The following is a 21,737-nucleotide window of genomic DNA, read 5'->3' on the forward strand; positions in this document are numbered from 1 at the left end:
GTAGATGCCATCTGTCTGTAGTGGGGGTTCCTGCCAGGCGGGGTGTGACCAGGGGTCTGCAGTGAGGGATGTGGCTGGGGATGACAGCAACTCTGGGGGATGGGAGAGGTTGGTGGAGTGAGTCCCTCCATTCCCCTGCACTTGGGTGCTGCTGCCTTCTCCCCTCGTGCTGGGGTTCACCAGTGGAGCTGTGTAGAGCCTGCAGCAACAGAGACATTTCTGAGTGGGAGAACGAGCCTGTGCTTAGTCCCTTGCCCACCATCACTTCCAGCTCACACTGGTGCAGGAACAGCCCCTTTCTTGTGTGTCTGATACAGCTCTGCCATGTGCCCATATTGTGCTTCTGCCATCCCTCAGCCCCTCTCCTCTTCACAGCTGTTCCACCCAGCTGCTCTCCCTGCACCCAGCTTTCATCAGGCTCAGCTCTTGAGCTGACAAACTCTGGGTTAGCAAGATGGGCAGCAGCTGTTCAAACCTTGTGGGAATTTTTGCTGCACCCAGTGCAGCCTCTGTCCCTGCTTCTGTGCTGCAGGGTGGCCCCATTCCTCTGGGCCTCTCTCCCCCACGATGTATCAGCAGGACAGAGAGAGTGGCAGGTCCTTGAGGACTCCTGCTCCCCTGTGTGTGCCTGGGCCTGGCAGCCTGTGGAAGGAGGTGGGATGCTACAAGCACAATGTAAGTAGAATTAGTGTGGAGGCCAACTTTGGGCTGATTCTGGTGGTAATGAGCAATGGGAAGGAGAAGCAGGATAGAGAGAGCCCAGCACTTCTGGAAGGGAGGGTGTAAGAGACCAGATCCCTTCAGCAAGGTGGGATGGATTTTGGCTGCTAGGTCCAGGCCACTGCAGCAGCAGGACAGGAGCAGTGCCCAAAGCTGAACCCAGGGCTCTGTGCCCTCAAGGCTCCAGCAGTACCTCCTGCCATGGCCGGGCTCGGCAGCCTAGTAGCCCACTGAGGCCTAGAGGGAAAGCACCCTTGTGCAGGGCTAGAGTGAATCAGTGGCTCTGCAGTTACAGAATTTCTTTATCCATGATTGCCATGCTGGGGCTTCAGGCTGGAGGCTGGAATGGCTGCTCGGGGACTGGCACAGGGCTTTGCACCCTCCATCATGGTTGGGCATATCGTGATGCAGAGCTGCAGCTGGGCCTTGCTCTGCTGAGTGAGGAGGTGACACAGAGGAAGAGGAGCTGGGAGCAGCTCTGGTGACTGACCTGGTCAGAAGTGGCAGTGCCCAACACACGATGTCTGCAGGGCTGTGGTTTAGGGCAGGGAGCCTTGGGTTCCTGTGTCTGGTAGGGTTTGGTTTGTGCAGCCACTCTGGCTCTGTGGAGCAAGGGAGGTGGACACGAGGTGGTGGGGAAAGAGGGACACCAGAAATCAGATCTGTGAGAGCTCAGGGCAAGTGAGGCTGGTTCCCCCCATGCTCATCTTGCTTCCACCAGGATTTTGCTGCAGGAGACAATACTGCTGATGGGCAAAAGCAAAGCATGTCTGTCCCTGGGCTGGGGGACAGGTTGCAGAGAGAGCAACAGGAGCTTTCCCTGAGGCTCTGCAGAGTGGCTAGAGACACAGGTACTGCCAGGCCACCAGCTTCTGGGAAGCGGCAGCTGGTGCAGATCAGCCATGGGCAGCTGCCTGAGGAAGGTGTGCGCTGGAAACCTGGGCTGTGACCATGTCCCCAGTGCCAGCCGGGGCAAGAAGCTTCACCCTGGCTCTTGGTCCTTGGTTACCACAACTTCATGGTGGAGCCATCACAGGATGGATAGGATGGTGCAAGGCCGGGCAGTGCCTGCGTGTCTGTCAGGCTTTGCCCGACATTTTCCCACCATGAAGTGAGGGTCAAATACTTTCCATTGCTCCAGCCTTGAGGACTCTTCTCCCCATCTCAGTCAGAAATAGCCCTGGGCTGGGAGTGAGCTATTTGTGGTGACCGATTGGGAAGGAGGAATGCATGGAGCTCCCCAGACCTCCCTTTCTGCAGCCGCATGCCTCCCCCAGCTGCTGAGCTAAAGCTTAAAAAATTCAAGTAGCTATACTTGGAGAAACAAAGTTTAAACATAGCAGACCCCAGCATGGCCTTTGGTGAAAGGGCTCAGGAGCAGCTCCCTGGAACCCTTCCTGCAGCCAGCCTCACTGTGGAGACGTGTGAGCTCCTCTCCAGACCCCAAAACTGAGGTGTCGGGGACCCAGTGCTCTGAAGTTTTCAGCAACCCCTTAAGTGTCAGGTGTTAAGTGTAGGCAACCAGCTGTTTCCATTTAGTATTGCTTTTCTGCCTGGCACTTTGGGCCCTGGACTGAATATCCTTCTGTGGTGGTGCTGATGGGGGAATCTCCTCAGGTCCGATTTGGTTGATATGAGAAGTTTGTTTGTTAGGGGAGGGTTGAGCAAGGCTGTGCCCAGGGCTGCCTGTCTAAGCTGGGCACAGCCTTGTGTGGCAGCACTGGCCTTCCCTGGGTATCCTTGTCTGTTTAATCAGGTTTGCAGCTCCTGGTGAGCACAGGCTGTGCTGTGTCCTGCTGCCACCCTGGCCATGTGTCTTGCAGGGGCAGAGGGGGGCAGGAAAGGGTCCTTGGTAACATCTGTGGGAAACACTCCTGGCAAGACACAGCGTTGGAGGTAATGGCAGTGTAGGGATGTTCCCCTTCCCACCATGAAAAAGCCCCTCCTCACTCTCTGTGTCCAAGACAGAATGTTTCTCTGCCAGCCATGCTTTCCTGGCTGATGCAGATGGTGGTAACAGAAGCCTTGTGCTCAGGCATGCCCTTACAGCAAGATCACTGCCACTGCTCCCCAGTGCTTCACAAGACCAATTCCCAAAGATGCTCTCACTGTGGCCCAGTCACCCATCCTGCTGGGACCCCACAGAGCAGTTCCATCTCTTCCCACCAACTCCACCACAGCCCTCATCATTTCACCAACACACCACAAAACACCAGGCATTTCTTAGAAACATCATCATTTATTGACTTGAACAACTGCCACTAGAGCAGCATTTTCCTGCTCAGATGTTGGTGGTGTAGTTTTACTTCTTTTATTTTCTACTAAGGTACTTTAAAATGAAAAAAATTAAATGAGTTTATGGTACTGAAACAACAGTCATATTCATTACAAGAGGGCCCTCGTTGTAATCCCTTTGCAGCGAACGGCAGAGGCTGGAGTAAGGGAGGCTGCACCCATGACTCAGAGGAAAACCACAGGGCACTGCTGCCCAGCTGTGTGCCAGCTCTGTGCCTTCCCTGGGCTGGCTTTCAGGCACAAGGACTACCTGCCCATCCCTGGGACACCCCCATGCAGCAGCCATCACACTCCTTGGCCAGGGACGCAGCCTTGCCCACCACGGCCAGCAGTGAGGCTCCGTTTGCTCCGCACCAGACCAAAGACCAGGGCAGCTGCTGGACGGCCAGGAGCTTCCTGGCTCCCACCGTGGGGCTGGCCCTGTGGCATGTGCTGTTTCCTAGCTTAGGACAGGCCCATGTGGCCTGCAGCCCCATGGCTCAACAGGCCCTTTCACTCCAGATGGTGGCTGGGGTTGGTTTTGGGATGCTTCACTTAAAATTGAGAGGACAGAAAGGTCAGGAGGAACACAGAGTGACTAATGTAATGCTAAAGCAGCAGCTTCAAGCTCCTGGGTTATTATTTACTGCTGAAACTGGAGGAGTCGAGAACAGTGTGGAGCTCAGCTGTTTAAGAAATGCCCTGGAAATTATGCATCACATGGCAATGGTGAGAGAGCTTGGAGACACTGGGAGAAGGTAACAAGCGGCTACAAGGTGAAACGTGTATGGCAGCAGAAGTGCAAGAGCTGGAATCCACTGCCATCCATGATGGCTGGAGGAGTCAAACCACTTACACAGAGAAACTCACACCAACAGAAGATAAACAGTGCTGGAAGGCACAGCAACACCCTGGCTAACATGAAGAGGGGGGATTATGTAACCCAGGAGCAGAGGGTTAAGGGCAGCAACCTAACGGGCAGCAGGATTTGGATAATTTTGTCTCCTGCAGGTCCCAGCACATCCCTTCTGTCTCCACAGAGAATGTAACAAATGCCAAAAACCGTTCACAGGACACTTCAAATGAGAACCAAATGAAACACATCATGGGAAAGGGAGAAACATGCAGCATCCCGAAATCTAACAGGAGTAGCATGACATCACAGGCGGGCAGTCCAATCTGAATGCACCACCCAGTTAGAATCCATCAGCTTTTTGAACCGTCTGCAAAACTGAAAACAAGGGTCTCCTCCTAATTAGTGTTAATTTGTTAGAAGTTTCCAAATACTTTCAAAATGTGCCTTTGCAAGAATCACACCCCCCAACCCATCACCCCAAGGGCCCCAACAACAGAATCCATTCCTGATCACTGCTAGAGTCATGGTTTATCTTCAGGAATACTTGGTTTTTTCCTTCTTACTCTTCCTCCTCCTCTTCTTCTTCCTCCTCCTCTTCCTCATCATCATCTTCATCGTGGCAATGTGTGATTTCCTGAGGTGCCTGGGGGAAGAGGTTGGGCGGTTTGATCTCGCTGATGGAACGGGTCAGTTGGTGCCGCTTGTAGTCGGAATCTTTGAAATCCACCGAGGTGCGATTGCGCGTGGCCATCGGCGACTCCTTCTCATTGATGTCGACGTGCGTGTGCTCTACTGTGGACTCGTGTGGCATCTGCACATGGAACAGAGAGAGGAGGTGACAAGGGGTGTCCCAGTCCCAGGCTGCCTCCCTGAGACACATGGAGAGCAAACCCCAAAATGTGACCATTTGGTCCACAGCCTATGAAATGCCACCAAACCCTCCATGGCGCTGTTGTGTCCCGTGGAAGTGATAATGGGCACAAGCATGGGCACCTTTGGGAGCCCTGCCCACCTCCCTGGGATTGCAACTCACCAGAACGTGGGCGGCTCTGAAGAGGTAGCTGAAGGGGTAGTAGAGGAGGTTGATGAAGGAGGCTGCATAGAGGTCAGCGTAGCGCATCACCTGGCTGGCAAACAGCGTTTGCCGAGAGCCGCTGCGGAAGAGGCTCCCCATCATCCCGTAGCACATATCCATGTCGTGGGTGACTTTCTATGAGGAAAGAACAGGTTAGATCTGGGCCAGGCAGACAGCACCTCAGAGCCACAACACTGAGGCAGAGCACCCTGAGGGCTGGGGGGGCTACGTGAGACCTGCAAGGATCTCCAGGAAGGCTTTCTGTGCTTGTATCCCGTGGCATGAGGGCACAGCTGAGCCCCAGGTAACAGAAAGGAAGGTGGCAGCAGGCTCAGGGCCAGCACTACCCTAGGCTGGCACCCCAGGGCTGGCTGAACCAGAGGCCACAGCCCCTGTGAACCTGTGTGTGCCACTGTTGCGTGCTGCAGCAATGAGCACCCTCAGCCAGTGCTGCTTGTGGGCATGAGGAAAGGGACCCTATTCCAGACCAGGCTGCCTTTTAGGAGGGCCAGTGACACCATTGAGCTGAGACAAAGTGGCTTTGCCAAGCCTGCTGTGCCCACCCAAAGGCAGAGCAAAGCATTTCAGGACTGAGCAGTGGGGTTGGGTTGTTAAGCCCTTTGGGATCCAGAAGGATAAAAAGGGATTTTGATGATTGGTACCTTAATGCGTCTCTGGATGGAGCTGATGTCGGGGCGTTCATTGCTGCTACTGTCCAGATGCCTAGTTACAGGCGAGAAGGTAAATACATGGTGTGAAAAGTCTTTCAGAACCAGATGCTGTGGGATGGGGCTCAGGGGAGGGAGGCTGGTCTGGAGGGGAAGGTTGGTCTCGTGGGCAGAGCCCAGGCCCGAGTCAAGGCTCCGGCAGCAGAGCCACTAACCCAACCCCGAGGTTTTGTCACTGCCACTCGTTAGCTGGGAGAGGCAGCATGAAAGTTGTCACTGTTTGAACACTCACTTGTACAGCTCGGCCAAGAAAATGTCCAGACTCTGCAGCTCTTCAAAAAGGGCTGGAAAATCCAGAAAAGAGAGGGGAGAAGGGTAAGTTTAAACTGTTGAAATGAAAAGTGCTGGAAGTGAACCCACTTCCCTGCCCACTCCCCTCGCATGGTGGCAAAGGGACACTGGAGCAGGGACACTGGAGGCATCTCACGGCCTCTGGACAGGAAGAGGGGTCAATCACATTCTGTGCCATGGGCAGAACTCTGGGCTTGATTTCTGGTTGGCCCTTTTGTTTTGGAGGCTGAACCTTTGCAGCTCTCACCAAAGCTTTCCAACCAGCCATGGGGCAACTTGCATAACCCCCAGCCCTATCTACACACCAAAGGGCAAACCTGGGAGAAAAGCAGGAGCGCTGGAGGATGGAAAACACACAGCACTTTGGCGGCAGAGCAGCAGAGGGAGTGGGAGGAACGAGGAGGAAGCAGCTGGTGAATAGGGACTCCCTGCAGATGGGAGAGCAGTCATGGCTCAGGCATTACAGGGAGAATAACCCAGGTCTTATCAGATATATTTCAGCATAGAAGCCACGGCTCCATATATGCAGAGAAGGGAGGAGGTTCTGGGGTTATTGAGGAACAACTCAACCCCACCCAGCTGCAGCTTCTCCCGTGGCCAAGGCAGCACTTGGCTGATTATAATCCATAGCCTGGGAAAGAGCACAGGAAAGGCCTGGGACCCCAAGGCCACCCCACAGAGAGGCACCCCAGCTCCTGCCACCAGCATCCAGGCCCAGTGAAAAGGGCTGAAAGGAGAAGTGGCAAGCCAGGGTGATCTCTCCCCTGCACCCCTAAGCCCTGGCGATCTCAGGGGTGCAGCATCAGACAAGCAAGAGCAAAGCCTGGCCAGGGGCTTGCCCGGCTCCTGACCGCTTTTGTCTGTCCAGACGTGCAGCTCCTGCGCCAGCTCAGGGATCACCAGGAAGGTCCGCCAGCCCTGGCGTTTCTTGGATTTGAGGATGTCTCCAAAGATATGGTCTCCGATGTACAAGATATCCTTCCCTTTGGCCCCCAGCAGGTCACAGACTGTGTCCGAAGAGCCTGAGAGAAGAATGGCATGGCTCAGAACAGTGAGCCAAAACAGGTGCATTTTCCTCCCAGGAACCTCCCCTGCTTGACCATGGCTGCCCTGGATGCTGCTCACCTGCCTGGGAGCTCCCCCAGGAGCAGCTTTGCCTATGCACACCCCAACATGAATGGCAGCAACAGAGGCCATGCACCCCCCCATGTGAGAGTAGTGGAGCCCTGGGTGTCACAGATAGCTCTGTATCCACCCACTGCCCTTCTCTGGCTTGGTGGAACCCTCCAAGTGTGTTCATGCTGGTGGCAGCACCTTTAAGTACAGCTGGGGACACTGCACTGGGCCAGTGCAGCCATCTCTCCACCACAAGCCCTGCAGACATTTCCCAGACCCTCCCTGGCAAGGAAGAAAAGGACATTTGAGGAGGAACAGGCCCATCTCTACACATCTCTTCCCTGCACTGTGCAGCTCTGATCATGGAGAGTTTCTGGTGCAGTGTGCAGAGGGCACAAAGCAATGCGCTTTGGGAAGCACAACCATGCCTGGAACAAGTCCTCTCACAGCTGGAGTGGCTGAAGGCCATGTCAGAGCCACTCCACACAACAAGAAGGGCTCCTTCCTCACCTCCCGAGTACACAATGCCGTGCTGCAGCGGGCCAGTGTAAGTACCAATCTTCAGCTTGCCGGTCACCTGTGGAAGGAGGTGTTGTGTTAGTGCTGAACAGCTGATGGTCTGGATCTTTTCTATATTGATACAATTGACACATCACTCTTTGTCTGTCTCACTCCCAAGGAGCCCAGAGGTGGGTTTCCTACTGTCATCTGCAGTATGTCAGGGAAGCCAGCAAAGCCTTGAGGTGATGGGGTTGCTCAGGAATCACTAAGAGGAGACTCCAGCCCAGTCTCTAGGGTAGGTCCTGTCCAAACACTGCATTGCCCACTGTCACTGAGAGATGCCATACAGGAGGTGCAGGAGCCCTTCCAGCCATGGAGGTACCCTCCCCTGACCACTCACCGTGTCCACCTGCCGCAATACAGTGCCTTCCCCAAAGAAGAGGGGTTTTCGTGCATCCACCAGGATCAGGTCAAAGTAGGACTGCCATGGCCGATGGGCACTCCCAGGCTACAACGGCAAAAACAAACCCCAGAATCAGGCATGACACAAAAAGACCACAGGAAGTTTGATTGGAGTGTCACTGTCCATGGCCATAACCTTGTGACACTGCTGGACCATCAAAATCCTTTAGCTCATGCCTCCTGTGGGACAATGCTGGGTTGCCAGCACCATCTCCTAAAGCATTCCCCTTTTGCCACAAACCCATCCCAGCCCTAGAAGTGGGGTCTGAGGACATGGTGTGAGACAGAACAGCACTGAACATCCCTGTCAGGGCACAGCTGACACGTAAAAAGATGTGGTAAATGACACTCTGCCACTGCTCCTGAAGGTGACATCCCGCACACACCCAGACACAGCAACTCCACACCTTCAGCTTACAAGGCCATGCTGGTACTTTTGCCAAGAGTGGGAAAATGCCTGGACTCTATTCCACAGAGCATGGCTTTGAATCACAGCCCTGCCCAAAGGATACTGAGCCCTTTCTGCTCTGTGTTTCCGCGCTTTGTGAGATCAAAACCACAGCAAGGGGCTTCCTTAGCTATCGTTGTGGTGAGTATCTACACTCTCAAAATTTCCCTCCTGGCTGCCTTCTGCTTTTAAAGCAATGTAAGAACACATCTTTTGAACATGAGATAGCCTCTCACTGGGAGACTGAAAGAGCAGCATAAATTTGTATCTTAAACCTTTCTCCAGAAGTTACAGGGCTGAATTTTGACCTCAGAAAAACAACAACAAAAAAAGCATGACTAAAACTTTTTGAGTTACGATAATTAAGGCACGATCAGCCATAAACATTTCTGCTGTTTTATAAAACTATTTCCTTTCCATCATGGCTTTTTTAAACAACATCTAAACCATTGTTCATTATTTCTAAGAAATCTGGCTACAAAATGCCACAATTGAAATGTTTTATCACTGAAATAATGTTATGATTAACACAGATTATCAACTGAGAACAGATGATGCCCCTTTTCTCTTTGTTATATTGTATTTGCTTTGATCCCATTCAAACAGGACACAAAACAGCAAGTGTATTTTAACCAGATTAAAGCAACTAATCCCATGCAGCCGATGAAGCAGGATTAAAATGCTTTCCAGCTACACAGATAATTAGGCACATCAGTGTCTACTGCAACTTCAGTCTAGAATAGACATACCTTTGGTCCATGTGGAAAGTCAAACAAGTAAGTCATAATTTTCTAAAAGAGAGAAAGAAAGTATTAAAATATGTGCTTTTCAACATGCATTTGTGTAGTTTATAAAACCATACTTTTCTGATTTTAACTTTTCAGACTACAGAACTTTATTTTTAGAATTTACACAGAAGTCAGCATAATGTTTGGAGACAAAATGTATAAAACAGGACAATGATAGGAATCAAACCAGTAGTTTTAATAATCAAATAACACAGTCACCTCAGAAAACTGCACACTGCTTCAGGTATATCTTGCAATGCTTTAAAATGGCATATAAATCTTTAGATTAGCAGTGCTGCAACATCCTGACATTCACCTGGAGTTGGGAGTAATTGTGTTTATTTCTCAGCTTAGCAGACAGCCCTTTCTGCTCAGACCTCTCCAGGACCTTGGTTTGGTGACCTTTTTGTATTCAGACTATCTGTCTCACTTGAAACAGAAAGTCTGCATTTTAAAGGATGCTAAAATCCAAAATGGAGTATAACTTTCCCTTACAGACTTTTAATTGCTGGAGGAACTGAGTGAAGCAGTGGGACTGAAACCAGGCCTGTACTAGCTCAGTGCCAGAACAAGGACGACAAAAGGTGACTCAAGACTTCATCTGCATCCACCAGTAACCCATCCTAGATTAGAAAATACACAATTCTCCACCACAAGATGTCCCATCAAAACCCATCCAAATGACTGGCTGGCTTCTGCTTATTCCATGATATAGCAACCCAACAATTCAAGCAGCACTTACGTCTGTGTATTTGTAATCGCTGTTTGTGACAAGAAACACCTTCCCCACTTCATTCATGCGGCTGAGCAGCAGTGGCAGCTTCCCCTGGAAGCCAAGGAGAACATCCAAGTCATACACAAAAGTTGCAGACATTCCTCATGGGAAAAACACTCAACTATGATCCCACCAGACAAAAAAAAAAGGCAAATCAAACCATCGAGCAAGCAAACTCACGTGTTGTGCACTGGCCAGAGCCAGGAAAGCTGCTGGTCCATCCAGGTAACCCCTCCAGAGCACAGCCCAGGGGAGGAAGGCGAGGGGGAAGGGCTCAGCAGGGCTGCAGTGCCTTTGCCAACCACAGTGCCAGGCACCCTGTGCTGCTCCCACCGATCTGCTCCAGCTCCAAGTCCGTTCCCGAAATGGGCCCAGAGGCAGGTGAAATCTGAGCTCACGAGCCACAAGTTGGAATGCATTATAATTCCAACCTCAAATTAGGGAGAATTTATTCCTGGGGCTATTTTTATTGAATCTGAAATCTCAGTCCATTGCCAAAATAGCTGATTACCTCACTGAACAGTTACCTAAGAATTCTGTAGGCGTGTAACTAGAAACAAGATTAACTGCTTTAAAGTGATAATTTACCACAGAGCTCATCTAAACTAAAAAATACTTACTTCATAAGTGGTCCAGAGGGGCCTTGCACACTGCAGAGGTGCCAGGAGTAAGGGAACCACTGGAGCTTGCTGAACACATGTTAGATGTGCTAAACACACATTTTGGGGTTATCAAGAGACTAGACACTGGTGAGTCTTTCAGGATCTTTCCCTCAGTCCCTCATGGCTAAGTGTAACCTTTTTGTCATGTGGCTGAAACAATGCTCAACTGTTGCTTTTTAAAGAGAGGTTTGCTTGGGCAGAAAAATAAGAGCAGGGAACACAGTTGCTTTCATCGCTGAAAGAAACATGAGCTTTGCCAGTGTGTTCACCTTGATAACGTTTCCTCTAGCTTTTATATTTTACATATAAAACTGTGCACATCAATACAAAATCATGTGGATCACTGGCTCAGAATAAAGGCTGCATCTGAACTTTCTACTTTGTCTTTGGTTATTACAATAGAAATCACAGCCTTATCTGTTTTGTGATTTAGTACAGCAAATCAGCATGTTTATTTCTTGCCTGCTTAGTCAGTACCGAATGTCACACAGCACAAGTAAAGTAACTTCACACTTACATCTTTCACCACATACTTCTCCAGATTCTCAAGGGTCTTTTCCTTGAGCGATCCCTGAAATAGAAACAACAGAACCCAGTGAGGTCATGGAAACTTATGATGTAAGAGACAACAAAGTAATGCCAACTTTCACACTTTAAAATGCTGTGAAAGTACAAACCAGGGCGAATCTGAACCAGTGACTCTAGAGATGAGAGGCTTTGAGTAGCAGGGACCATCACAAACTCTGTGATCCATCGATTCCCTCACCATGGTAAATAATCCACTTCAACAGCATTTTAACCCTTTCAGAAGGGAATACAATAGAAACAAACAAAAAATAGATTTGCCATACCAAACAAGACAGTTAACGACCTGTCTCCAACACTGACCATAATGCTTTAGTCAAAGGCCAACTCCAACATGTATCACACAACACTGCATAAGGAAAGAAAAATAGATTCCTGACTTCTGCATGGGTAAAAGGACCACCACAAGTACAACTGTGAGCAGAGTTCTCCTGTGATGGTTCTCCATCCCACCCAACAGACTGATTGAATGAGGGAGAACAAGAAAATCAGGTCTTTAACCATATGTTAATGCTCACAAAATTATATTCTAAATTTGTGCACAAGAGTGTGCAGAAGATGAAATGCTTCTCTCTAATTAGAGAACAGCTGATCTATTTCTCTCTTCAATGCCAATACTTTTTAGACAACATTGTTTAGTGCCAATGTAAACAATCTGCAGTAGAATACTGCTTTAATAATTAGGACAATGTACAAGTTGTGGACTTGAAGTGCAAATACCCTTGTGGCATCATGCTCTAAAACCCATGAATTACAGTACAAAAATGAAATCTGGGCACAATAAAAAGGAATAGGAAGCCAAGCCAGATATGTTCCCATACTAGGAGGGCAGCTGAGATCTTGACTTGCTCCTACACAACTGCAATCTATTATTTGCTCACTAGGCGGCAAAGCAGGGCCCTTGCCCAGAGCAAGCAAAGCACATCTGAACTCAGGAGTTACAAACCAGCCCCTCCAGCCCAGTTACAACCACACACATCCCACGGAGTTCTTGCAGTCACCTTGTAATGAACCCAGTCAACAGCATCTCTGACATCCTGGAACATACTCCTGAAGGACATGAAGAGGTCTCCATCCTTAAACCCTGTTTCACAGCTGTGAGGAGACAGAAGAGAGATTTTAGCAGCCAGTCACAGCAGGTAAGAAACACACCAAGGAGCAAGACAGCTCAAAATGCTGTTTGGAGCTTGTGTTTTCATCTTACCATCATGGTTTCTTATCTACTACTTTACTGCAGCTCAGACTTGAAAGAAGGCTACAACTGCATTTTGACAGGATCTGTGTGTTACCCAGGAATGTCTGTGCCCCCACAGCAGTACTACAGCTTTCTGTGACTGTAACTCTTACTTCTCACCCACATTACAAGAAGGTAAAAAGGCTGCAAAAATGTTGTTTGCAGCATTTAACAGAAGATGAATGGTACTGAGGGAAGAAACAGAGTGGTGCTCTTTCTCCCTCTTTCCAGCACTAAAGAAGGGAGTGTCATGGAAATCAACTAAATGTAATGTTGCTGAGAAGAGGAACTGCTTCTATGTTGAACACTTAGAATTAACATTAGAAATTACAAGATACTCTGGAGATATCTTTGAGACAGCATGACAGCTTGCATCAGAAGAAATCAAGAAGAATTACACAGAGCTGTATTTATTATGACAGCAATCATCATGCCTCTCCTGAGAAAAGGTTCTTCACCTGATGGATTGCCAGCATAAACAGTTCCTCAGCTCCCAGGTGAAATCACATTAAACCTTTGCCTTCAACTCACATATATGCAAAGATGACCCATCACATGAGGTGATGAGCAGCACAGCAGCATTCACATTTGCCAGTTCAAACCACAGTTTATTTTTATGCTTACATGTTTTTGGCAGCAAGGTAAGTGCTCATGCTGCACAAACAGCCTTTTTATACCACACTGAGCACTTCACCTCTAAGTGTGCAATGTCCTTTATTACTACACGAATCACTTGGGTAACTGGCTGAGGAAATCTTTCAGTTACCAGTTCAGACATGGCTCCAATGGACACAGGTTCAAAATTAACTGAATGGTGCCTGCAATCACCCTGTAAAAAGTGTGTGGTCCTGGAAGCTGCCTCAAATATCACTGTAGTCAGGATGTTGGTACTGCTGTACCCTGTGAAGGAAACCTTCATAAGCAGCCTCTGCTGTACACACAGATCAACTCAGCGCCACAAAATTATAGGAGGCCCACCAAAACCACTTGAGGGGCCTCCACTGATAATAAGAGAAGTTCCATCTGTGCTCTATTGCTCTTGTATAAAATAATAATTGTACTGTTCCATCATCATCTCAAAGTGGAGGGAATACAAACCTCGTGTACCGGTCACAGTTAGTAAAGAAATCCACCAGGCAAGCCAACAGGTAGGTCTCTGCAAGGAAACAGTGAGATCATAAGACAAGGATAACGTCATACAGCCAGCTAACTTTAGACCTTTTGCTCAAAGGAAGAAAATTCATGTAAAAAAACCTCAAACAGAAAAGCAGTGTACAATATCAGCAATGCTTTACTGGCTTAAAAGGCACAGAAAGAAGCCTGTGTTGGCTCACATTAGACTCACCTGGTAGATTGAATAATGTGTTCAAAATGTAAAACCTATCTGTGTCATCCCTCTGGATAAATTTATTTGGATATTGCTCCCGTGTTTCAGGCCTGAGAACAAATAAAGTGAAGTAGAGTGAAACCATAAAACATAATGAAGATAAAATGTGCTGACCTGTGAAATGGAGTTGTAGCAGGTTCCACTAACCAAACTCTACTGTGCTTTAATTAACACCCAGCTTCCCCACATGCACTGTTGGCACAAGAGCAAAAGTGCATCCAGGGGTGTTCCCTGGGCCACGCTGACTCCAGCACAGCCAGGACAAAGCCCTCATCACTGAGTCAGCAAACTGAGCAGAGCCCACACAGGGACAGAGTGGTCCAGAGTCCACAGCTTGACCTTAAGCCCCATGCTGCCAGCTAGGAGGATACTTTAAATCATCTGCACTTTCATTGTTTGCTTATCTTAAACTCTCCCCCACTTTCCAAGTGTTGCTCTCTGCTCTCCCAGCAGCTCTCAGCCAGGGGTGTGCAGGGCTCTGCTGCAGGAGGCTGGCTTGGAGCCCTCTGCAATTCATCAGCAGGGTGGCAATGACTGAACTCATATCATTATTACAGTCTCCTCAATTTCTGGAGCTACTAAAGATCATTTTGGGCTCGAAGAGGAACTTGAGTGCACATATAAGGGCTTTTTTCCTAAATTTTGGAGTCCCGATGCAAGGACTTAGAGGCCTGCAAAGACAAAGTTTGTCACCCTGGGACCCCTGAGAGTGCCTTGCCTTCAATTCATATGCCCTTGCAGCAGGAATGTGGGAGGGGGGATTTGCTGGGATGTATCAGGAACATGGCACTGCAGTCCTCTCTGCTTCCTAAAGCACCTTCTCTGGGACAAGAAACACAAGAAGCCAGGGAAGGCTGCAGGAAATGGCGTGCAATGCTCAGTTCTAACACCCTCAAAGGTCAGAAACACAAAGGGGTAGAGCAAGATTATTCCTACCCCAAACCAGCTGAGGCCCTCAAACTTTCTTAGCAATGGCTGTGGAGCTGACAGCCTCATGGGGCACAGGTCCTCATGCAATGGCTTTGTCTTGACTGACAAGCTGCTGACATTAAACTGTGCCAGGACAGGTGAACAGCCCCGGATGATTCCATCAACTCTGCCCCAGAGCACATGTTCCTCTATTCCCAGCACACTACAGATGTGGCTGGCACAGCCCTTTCCTTTGTAAACATCTGGGCTGTTGCTGTACCTGAGACTCTCAATTCATCCACAGCCAATCCTGGAGCTGTAGGAACACCAACACAGCATCTGCTGTTAGGAGAGTCTCTGCAACTCCATATACAATGTATGCTCTAAGGATCATTGACGCAACAGACATTATTAAGTAAAAAAGAACAGCCAAGAGTCTGTACTCACCCTCTGAGGAAATTAAAGCCATGTGCACATACTAGGAGGTTCCCATAGGCATCAACTTTCAGCAGGTTTCCATAGTGGGTGTCAAACACCAGGCCTCTGTTAAGAAAGCAATTTAAGATATGAAAAGGCAAGTGCATTAAGGGGTGACCATTTTAACAGCAGCTAGAACAGCTCTAGAACAGCTTTGCTCACTTGGCATGGGACATCAGAACAGGGCTGCTGTTATGAGGCAGATGGGGTCCCTGCTGTCCCTTTTAGCTGGCAGCAGGTGAGCAACCAGAGCCCAGCATCACGAGGCAGAGGAGACACCTGAAGCATTTAACCTGAGAGGCTCAACTGTGCATCTAGCAGGGGAGCTGTGGGCCTCCTCCACAGGCTCACAAACCTGACACCCCTGTCAGGCTGCAGGGAACAGTGAGGTGTGATAAAGGAATTTCTCTCTGCTTTTGCATGGCTCTGTCACAGACAAAGCCAGATGGGGCACGTAACCATGGCACAACATTTTGGACATGCCCAGTTCTGACTCTGGCAAAACTCTGTCTCATTTATCCAGCAGCTTGCATTTGGAGAATGCAGCCTCCCCACAGAGATACCCCTTCTGTCCCCTCCCTGGGATGAAGGTAGTGGATTTAACAGAGTTCTCATCACAGGTTTGTGAGGGGCTATGCCTTGTTATGGGCAAGGGTGCAGCCAGCAGCAACTCTCGGTGTGAAACACGCGGAGAGGAGGGAAGGAAGGAGGCTGCCAGACTGAAACTGGGTCAAACCAACAGATCCTCTGGTCCAGTCTTTTGCAAAGAAACTCCAAAGGAGTCAAAGAAGCAAAATCCAGCAAAGGCACAAGTAGAAAGAACTTGGAGGTGCAGAGTTAGATCAAAAGCTTTGTTCAAAATAAACAATGCCCTTTTTACCTCTCCCACCAAAAGACAAAATATAGGAATTTAGTAATTTTGCACCATTAACTTAGTGCAAAGTTATAAAATCAAAAGGTTACTGAATCAAATGCTTTTGACATTTGATTCATCTTGACAGGAGAGCTAGATTGGTCCCATTTCTGTTCTTGTTTACTGTCAGCTTAATTTTCAGGATGTCTTACACACCGTGACACTACTAATTAAAATCATTAAAGAAAATGTTCTGAGACATCCCAGCAGCCTTGGACAGTAATGGCTTCTTCTCTCTGATTCACTCCCACTCCAATTGTGTCTCTGCTGTCTTTGCTTTGAAGGGCTATTTTTGGACCATGCTTTCAGTAGGATTCTTTTCTTACATACTCCCTCTTTGCTGGCAAGGGTTCATGTGTGCAAAGGCCCCCCACATACTGGATTTATCTTCTCCCTTCCCCATGATCTGTGGCCAGCCATAGGCTTCAATCCACAACTGAAAACCTGGCCTCACATGTTGCCTGTGAACTTCACAGAACAAGTACTCCAGGCCTCGAGCAGGCGGGGTGGGTATCTGTCAGTCATTTACCTGGTAGGGAATGCAGGATCATACACAAAATTGAGCAGCTCATGAGGGTATCCAATGGAAACTAATCTTTCTACGGTCAGGTCAAATCCAAGAGATTCGTATTCAGGGGATTTATACACTGTACCAAGACGAGATTTCAGTTAGAAAACTTGAAAACAGCTAGGGGGTTAAACAAGAAGGCAATTAAAAGTAATGTACCCATTCTCCCTCCTCCCTCCTCCACATACCATTCCCTCCTTTGATGCCTTGGGTCCCCCAGTCCTGTGGTGGAATTAGCTCCTGCCCCAGGGCTGCAGTGAAGCAGAGCTGCAGTTTGAATTTCAGCAGCAGAGTGCACCAGATGAAATATCCATCAGTTTATCATAGCTCTCTGCATCAGGAAAAATGTATTTCAAACAGCAGCTCCCCTCCCTGCAGCCCTGTTAGGCAGATGCATGAACACTCCCTGTTCCATCTGCTCCAACAGGGCTTTGGTTTGCTGTGTTTTTGCAAAGCCGATAAAGAAACCAATAAATTGCAGGAGCACATGTATTGGAGGTTAGAAGGCCTGAAATTCATCACTTCTGTGCTACTGTGACTGCTCTGGATACAATCCCAAAGCTTAGTATTGCTCCAGATTTCATCTCAGGGGAATTAATGTTTGCTGCAGCCTAAGTTAGCGTGAAGGTAGAGCTGTCAAGTTAACATATGATTTGTTTGTTAATAACACCATATGGTACTGCAAAAAATCTGTTCGTTATTACCCTTGTGCATCAAAATGCTTCTTTCTAAAGCAAGCTCACTGCTCTCACATGTCAGAGGAGCTGCTCATCTGGGACACACACACTGCTCCATGCAAAAGAAACAAACTTGCTCAACTAAGTCATTCGTACCATGTGGCCTCTCTTCTTCCTGCAAATGACCTTCCCATGTACTGAAAATGTTACTGTTTAATCAGATCATTAAATTACATCTAAAAGGCAATCAGGACAGATGGAAATCACAGGGTTTCTCTGGCAGTGTGTTTATGCTCACTGCATGTCTGCAGAAGCCCAGAAGATAAGGCGCTAATATGCATGTTTCCAACACCGAGACAACAGCTGGATAGTCCTGAAGCTGACCAAGGATTGTTGGTAATAACAGCCAGGGATTGTTGGCAATAACATGTTGTGAGAAAGAACAGGATGTGGCTGGAGAAGGGGGCTATGTGGAGATAAGGGCAGCACTTTTCTGGGGCAAACGTCCTTGTTTGGGCTCCCAGAGATAAGCACAGCTCAAGTGCAGGAATGAGGTCGAGAACTGGGCTTGGACTGTGTGGGGGAGATCAAGTCCACCCAAGAGCCTCCAACACATTTTCAGAAAGGTCTGGAAGAATGGGGTGCACATGGTAACTGATTTCCATAGAAAGCAAGAGCCCTGTTTTCAAGGTGGGGAAAACTAATCTATAAAAAGATACCCCAACAAAGCCCAGGCGTGCCCTGTGTGTGCCCCAGGACTGGACACCCCATCAGTGCTGCTGCCAGGACTGGAGATCTCTTTTTCTCACTTTCTTCCTTTCTCTCTCTCTTCCCCTCTTTAATTCATCTCTCTTCCCTTTTACCCTATCCCTTTATCCAAACCCCACTGCTGTGTGCTTACACTAGAAGGTCAGGGATGAACAATTTTCATGCCAAGTGTAATTTACTAATAAAACTTTGTAAGCTTCTGTGGACACTCTGACTTTTGTTGTTCCTTTCAACAACGAGCACCTACAAATCCTGGGAGCTCCCTTCCCCTTAGGAGTGGGATACCATAATGTTACTAATAATGTCTTAAACTGGTCCTAAGATGAATAAATACAACCCTTGACTGCAATGGGGGTTACCATGGGTTCAATGGGTTCAACTGCCTCCATCACCTGAATATTTCAAATTTAGCTGAAAACATGCAAGTTACACAGTAAACTCATGAGAGGACAGACTGCTTTTCCTGACAGACATCTAACACATCTGTGGGCCTCATGACATATATTAATACATATTGTCTATACTGCCCAGTCATCACCAGCATATATCTACACTGTGGGATACAGAAATTAAATCTGAGAGGAGAAAAAAAATAAAAAATACTAAAAAAAAAATTTAAAATTTTAAAAATTAAAAAGGCAAGGACTTTAGATGAAAGAAGGCTGTCAGAAGACTGAGATCACAGTAACCATGACAGAGGTTTTTCTTAATAACCTAAAAAGCACCAGAATCCCAAGAGTTAATTTTCACCATTAAATTAACAGCATTAACAATGAAATAAGCAAAACTGTAATGGTCTTAAACAGATAACTATAATCAATAAAGCAGTTATCAAAATCTCCAAGCAATATTATACCAATGGCAAACATCAACAACATAATTCAAAATACAATGCACGTAGTCTTTTCTATCCTTTAGGAAAGGAAGGATTAATTGAGCTATAGATAGGAATAAGCAATCAACAAAAGTACAGCTAATGAAGAAAGCAGTGACAAGGCAATTCTGGGGAGTGAGCTAGAGTTGGAGGGAGCAATAGGCAGTTAGGTGATGAACAAAATTGTGATAGTGACACCAGAGCATCATCTGGAACAAGGAATTCGTCTGATTCAGGACAGTAAAGGCACTTCCCAGGGAAAACTCTTATAAATACACCTACACATAGTCTCAGGATGTGAAAGCTCTGCAAAGCTCCCCGTTGAAGCTTTGTGAAAAGTGAAACAGACTCCAATTCCCTGCTCCGTGCATGAAGCTGCTGCACTCCTCCTTTTTAGCCTCCTGGGAAATGACCATGCTACCAACTTAGTCCATAATACATAATTTCCAAACAGAACATTTCTCCGAGGAAACCCTGGTCTTTCTGAACTCACCAACCATGGTGATGCTGCCCTGACAGGAACCTGGGCAGGAGCACACTGGCATCTCCTCTGGACAAGCACGTGGTTCATCAAGAGCTCCTTTCCAGAGCTTTTCCAGGGAAATTGTAGAGCTTTCTGATGAGCAATCTGTGTATCTTTTTAACGTTCCACCAGGGAACAGCTGTGTGGGACACAAGGTCAGCTGTTCACACAATACCCTCACTCTCTTCCTTTCTTTCTTTCTATATTTGCCTCTCTGTCTTAGAAAATCATCACAGACCTCCTTTTAACTCTCTAAGGAAACAAGCTGAAGCACCATTAGGAAAAAGGCTGAAGAGGAGGTATCAACCTCAGCCTTCATCATCCCAAGTCTCTGCTGAGGCAACACATTAATTAGGATTAATCTAAATGTTTCTTTTGGGGGGACAGTTATTCCGCTTACCTCTCAAGCCCTAGATTTTGCTTCCTTGGCATCTCTTTGAATAAAACTAAACTATTAGCTCATTCATGCCTCTATTTTTCTACTACTCCACAATATCTGGAAAATGAGAGCCTTCTCCTTCACAGATGAACTAAACAGAGACACAGGAAACTGGACTCGTGAAAGGGACAAGAAATGTTCTCTAGTTACCAGCATACTTACTGTTCCAGATAAACTTTCCTTTAATTAGGCACACAGCTGGGAAGAGACAGAGCTCCCTGAGCCCACCCTGACAGCACCCACAACCACAGCACTGGCTGCATCAGCTGGAATGAGCCACAACCCCCTGACATTTCTCATAAGCCTATTTGAGTAACTGGAGCTTCCTCTGGGCAAACAAACCATCCACCTCCTCAGATCAAGAATGGACAGGCTGACATCTCTGCAACTCTGGCAGCACATTTGGGGAAGATGCCTCAATTACAGGTATTACTCCATTATTGCAGTATTGTACTCAGGGCTGGTTGTTCTCTTATGTCTTCAGGCAGCCATGAGGAAATAGAGTAGAGAGGAAGATCAACACTTTTTTCTGCAGCTGCATGATGAAAACACGATTTTAAACTTTGCTACAATATTCCTTCCCTCAGACCTGGTTGCTGAATCCTGGTACCCCTGCTGGAGACAGTTTGTGTGCCATGGACAAGTCATGAATTCAGTTATTTGCCATGCAGTCTCCCGTGCCCAGCTCTTTCACTCAGCTGAGAAGGGCACAGTCTTTGAGCCTTCCCAGCTCTGTGACAGGGGAGGAGGCAGAGCCACAGACACATTTTCACACCATCCTTGCCCAACACACATGGGATAACAGTAAAACCAAAGCATGTGCTACAACTTATTCTGATTTCCTTTTCTTACTGCTTGATGGCCATGTCTTTGCCACAAAGCCAAGTCTCCAGCTCCAGAGGAATTGTTATTTTAATAGTCCTGTTCCAACACAGGCAAATGCTTCAGCAGCACAGGGCAATCAGCACCCAGTGCTCATGGATTATGCAACTGAGGTGGAAAGAAAACAACTAAAGGTTTAAAAAAAAACAGAAGCCAGTTGACAGCACTCCAGCTTCATCTTAATACCATTACTTGGCTTAACAGTACACCATTAAGAGGTAAAAAGCAGTACCCAAGTGAACACTGCAAGCCTTCAGGCCTGTGATGAGTGCAGGCATCCCTGACTGACACAGATCGTGCTGAGGGGGGAAGCTGGTCTGGAATGAGCAGGGGTTGTGCAGTAAGGTATGCAATTCTCATGCATTTGTGTGGTTGTGTTTACCTTTGCTGCCAACACACATACAGTTACAATTTTATAGCCTTCCTGAAAAGGAAAAAAAAAAAAAAAGAAAAAGAAAAAAAAAAAGCTCTCTACAGAGGCTCCAGCTTATGCAAAATGCTGCTGCCAGGATTTTAACTCACATGAGGCAGATGCAGATTCAGAGTGTCACTCCAGGCTTGACGGAGTTACACTGGGCTCCCCTGTTAAAGAAAAAAATCAGACTGATTTTAAAACTGCAACAGCTCTGTGCCATGTGGGACTGTGTTTGCTGGAGCTCTGTCCTCTGGTAAGCTCAGAAGCTGGCCTGGCAGTTATTCCAAATACAACTGATTCACAGAAGAGGCACAGTTGGTAATCGTGTGGCAATCGTGCATCCTGCAGGCAAAATTCTGTCCTCATATCCACAAAGCAGTCTTAGATCAT

At 47.8% G+C, this 21,737-nt stretch overlaps 1 protein-coding gene across 6 annotated transcripts in view; it reads right to left on the reverse strand.

Moving 5' to 3' along the window:
• Positions 1-2,939: 2,939 nt before the first annotated feature.
• NT5C2 (5'-nucleotidase, cytosolic II) overlaps positions 2,940-21,737 on the reverse strand; it is a 63,786-nt gene continuing 44,988 nt past the window's right edge. For 3 of the 6 annotated variants that reach the window (XM_015633142.3, XM_015633143.2, XM_015633141.1), the window contains 15 exons: positions 16,731-16,848; positions 15,259-15,354; positions 13,861-13,952; positions 13,614-13,671; positions 12,283-12,376; positions 11,214-11,267; positions 10,002-10,085; positions 9,221-9,262; positions 7,962-8,069; positions 7,571-7,637; positions 6,796-6,966; positions 5,886-5,937; positions 5,588-5,648; positions 4,884-5,060; positions 2,940-4,661 (listed from right to left, as the gene is read on the reverse strand). In XM_015633142.3, the coding sequence (XP_015488628.1) occupies positions 4,410-4,661; positions 4,884-5,060; positions 5,588-5,648; positions 5,886-5,937; positions 6,796-6,966; positions 7,571-7,637; positions 7,962-8,069; positions 9,221-9,262; positions 10,002-10,085; positions 11,214-11,267; positions 12,283-12,376; positions 13,614-13,671; positions 13,861-13,952; positions 15,259-15,354; positions 16,731-16,848 (1,526 nt within the window). In that variant the 3' untranslated portion in view covers positions 2,940-4,409. Of the gene's footprint in view, positions 4,662-4,883; positions 5,061-5,587; positions 5,649-5,885; positions 5,938-6,795; positions 6,967-7,570; positions 7,638-7,961; positions 8,070-9,220; positions 9,263-10,001; positions 10,086-10,214; positions 11,497-12,282; positions 12,377-13,613; positions 13,672-13,860; positions 13,953-15,258; positions 15,355-16,730; positions 16,849-21,454; positions 21,515-21,737 lie in introns of those variants that run through there. The other 3 variants (XM_033515481.1, XM_033515483.1, XM_033515482.1) reach the window with 3 other exon arrangements.

Source organism: Parus major, chromosome 6, assembly GCF_001522545.3.
Source record: "Parus major isolate Abel chromosome 6, Parus_major1.1, whole genome shotgun sequence".
NCBI classification, from domain to species: Eukaryota; Metazoa; Chordata; class Aves; order Passeriformes; family Paridae; genus Parus; species Parus major.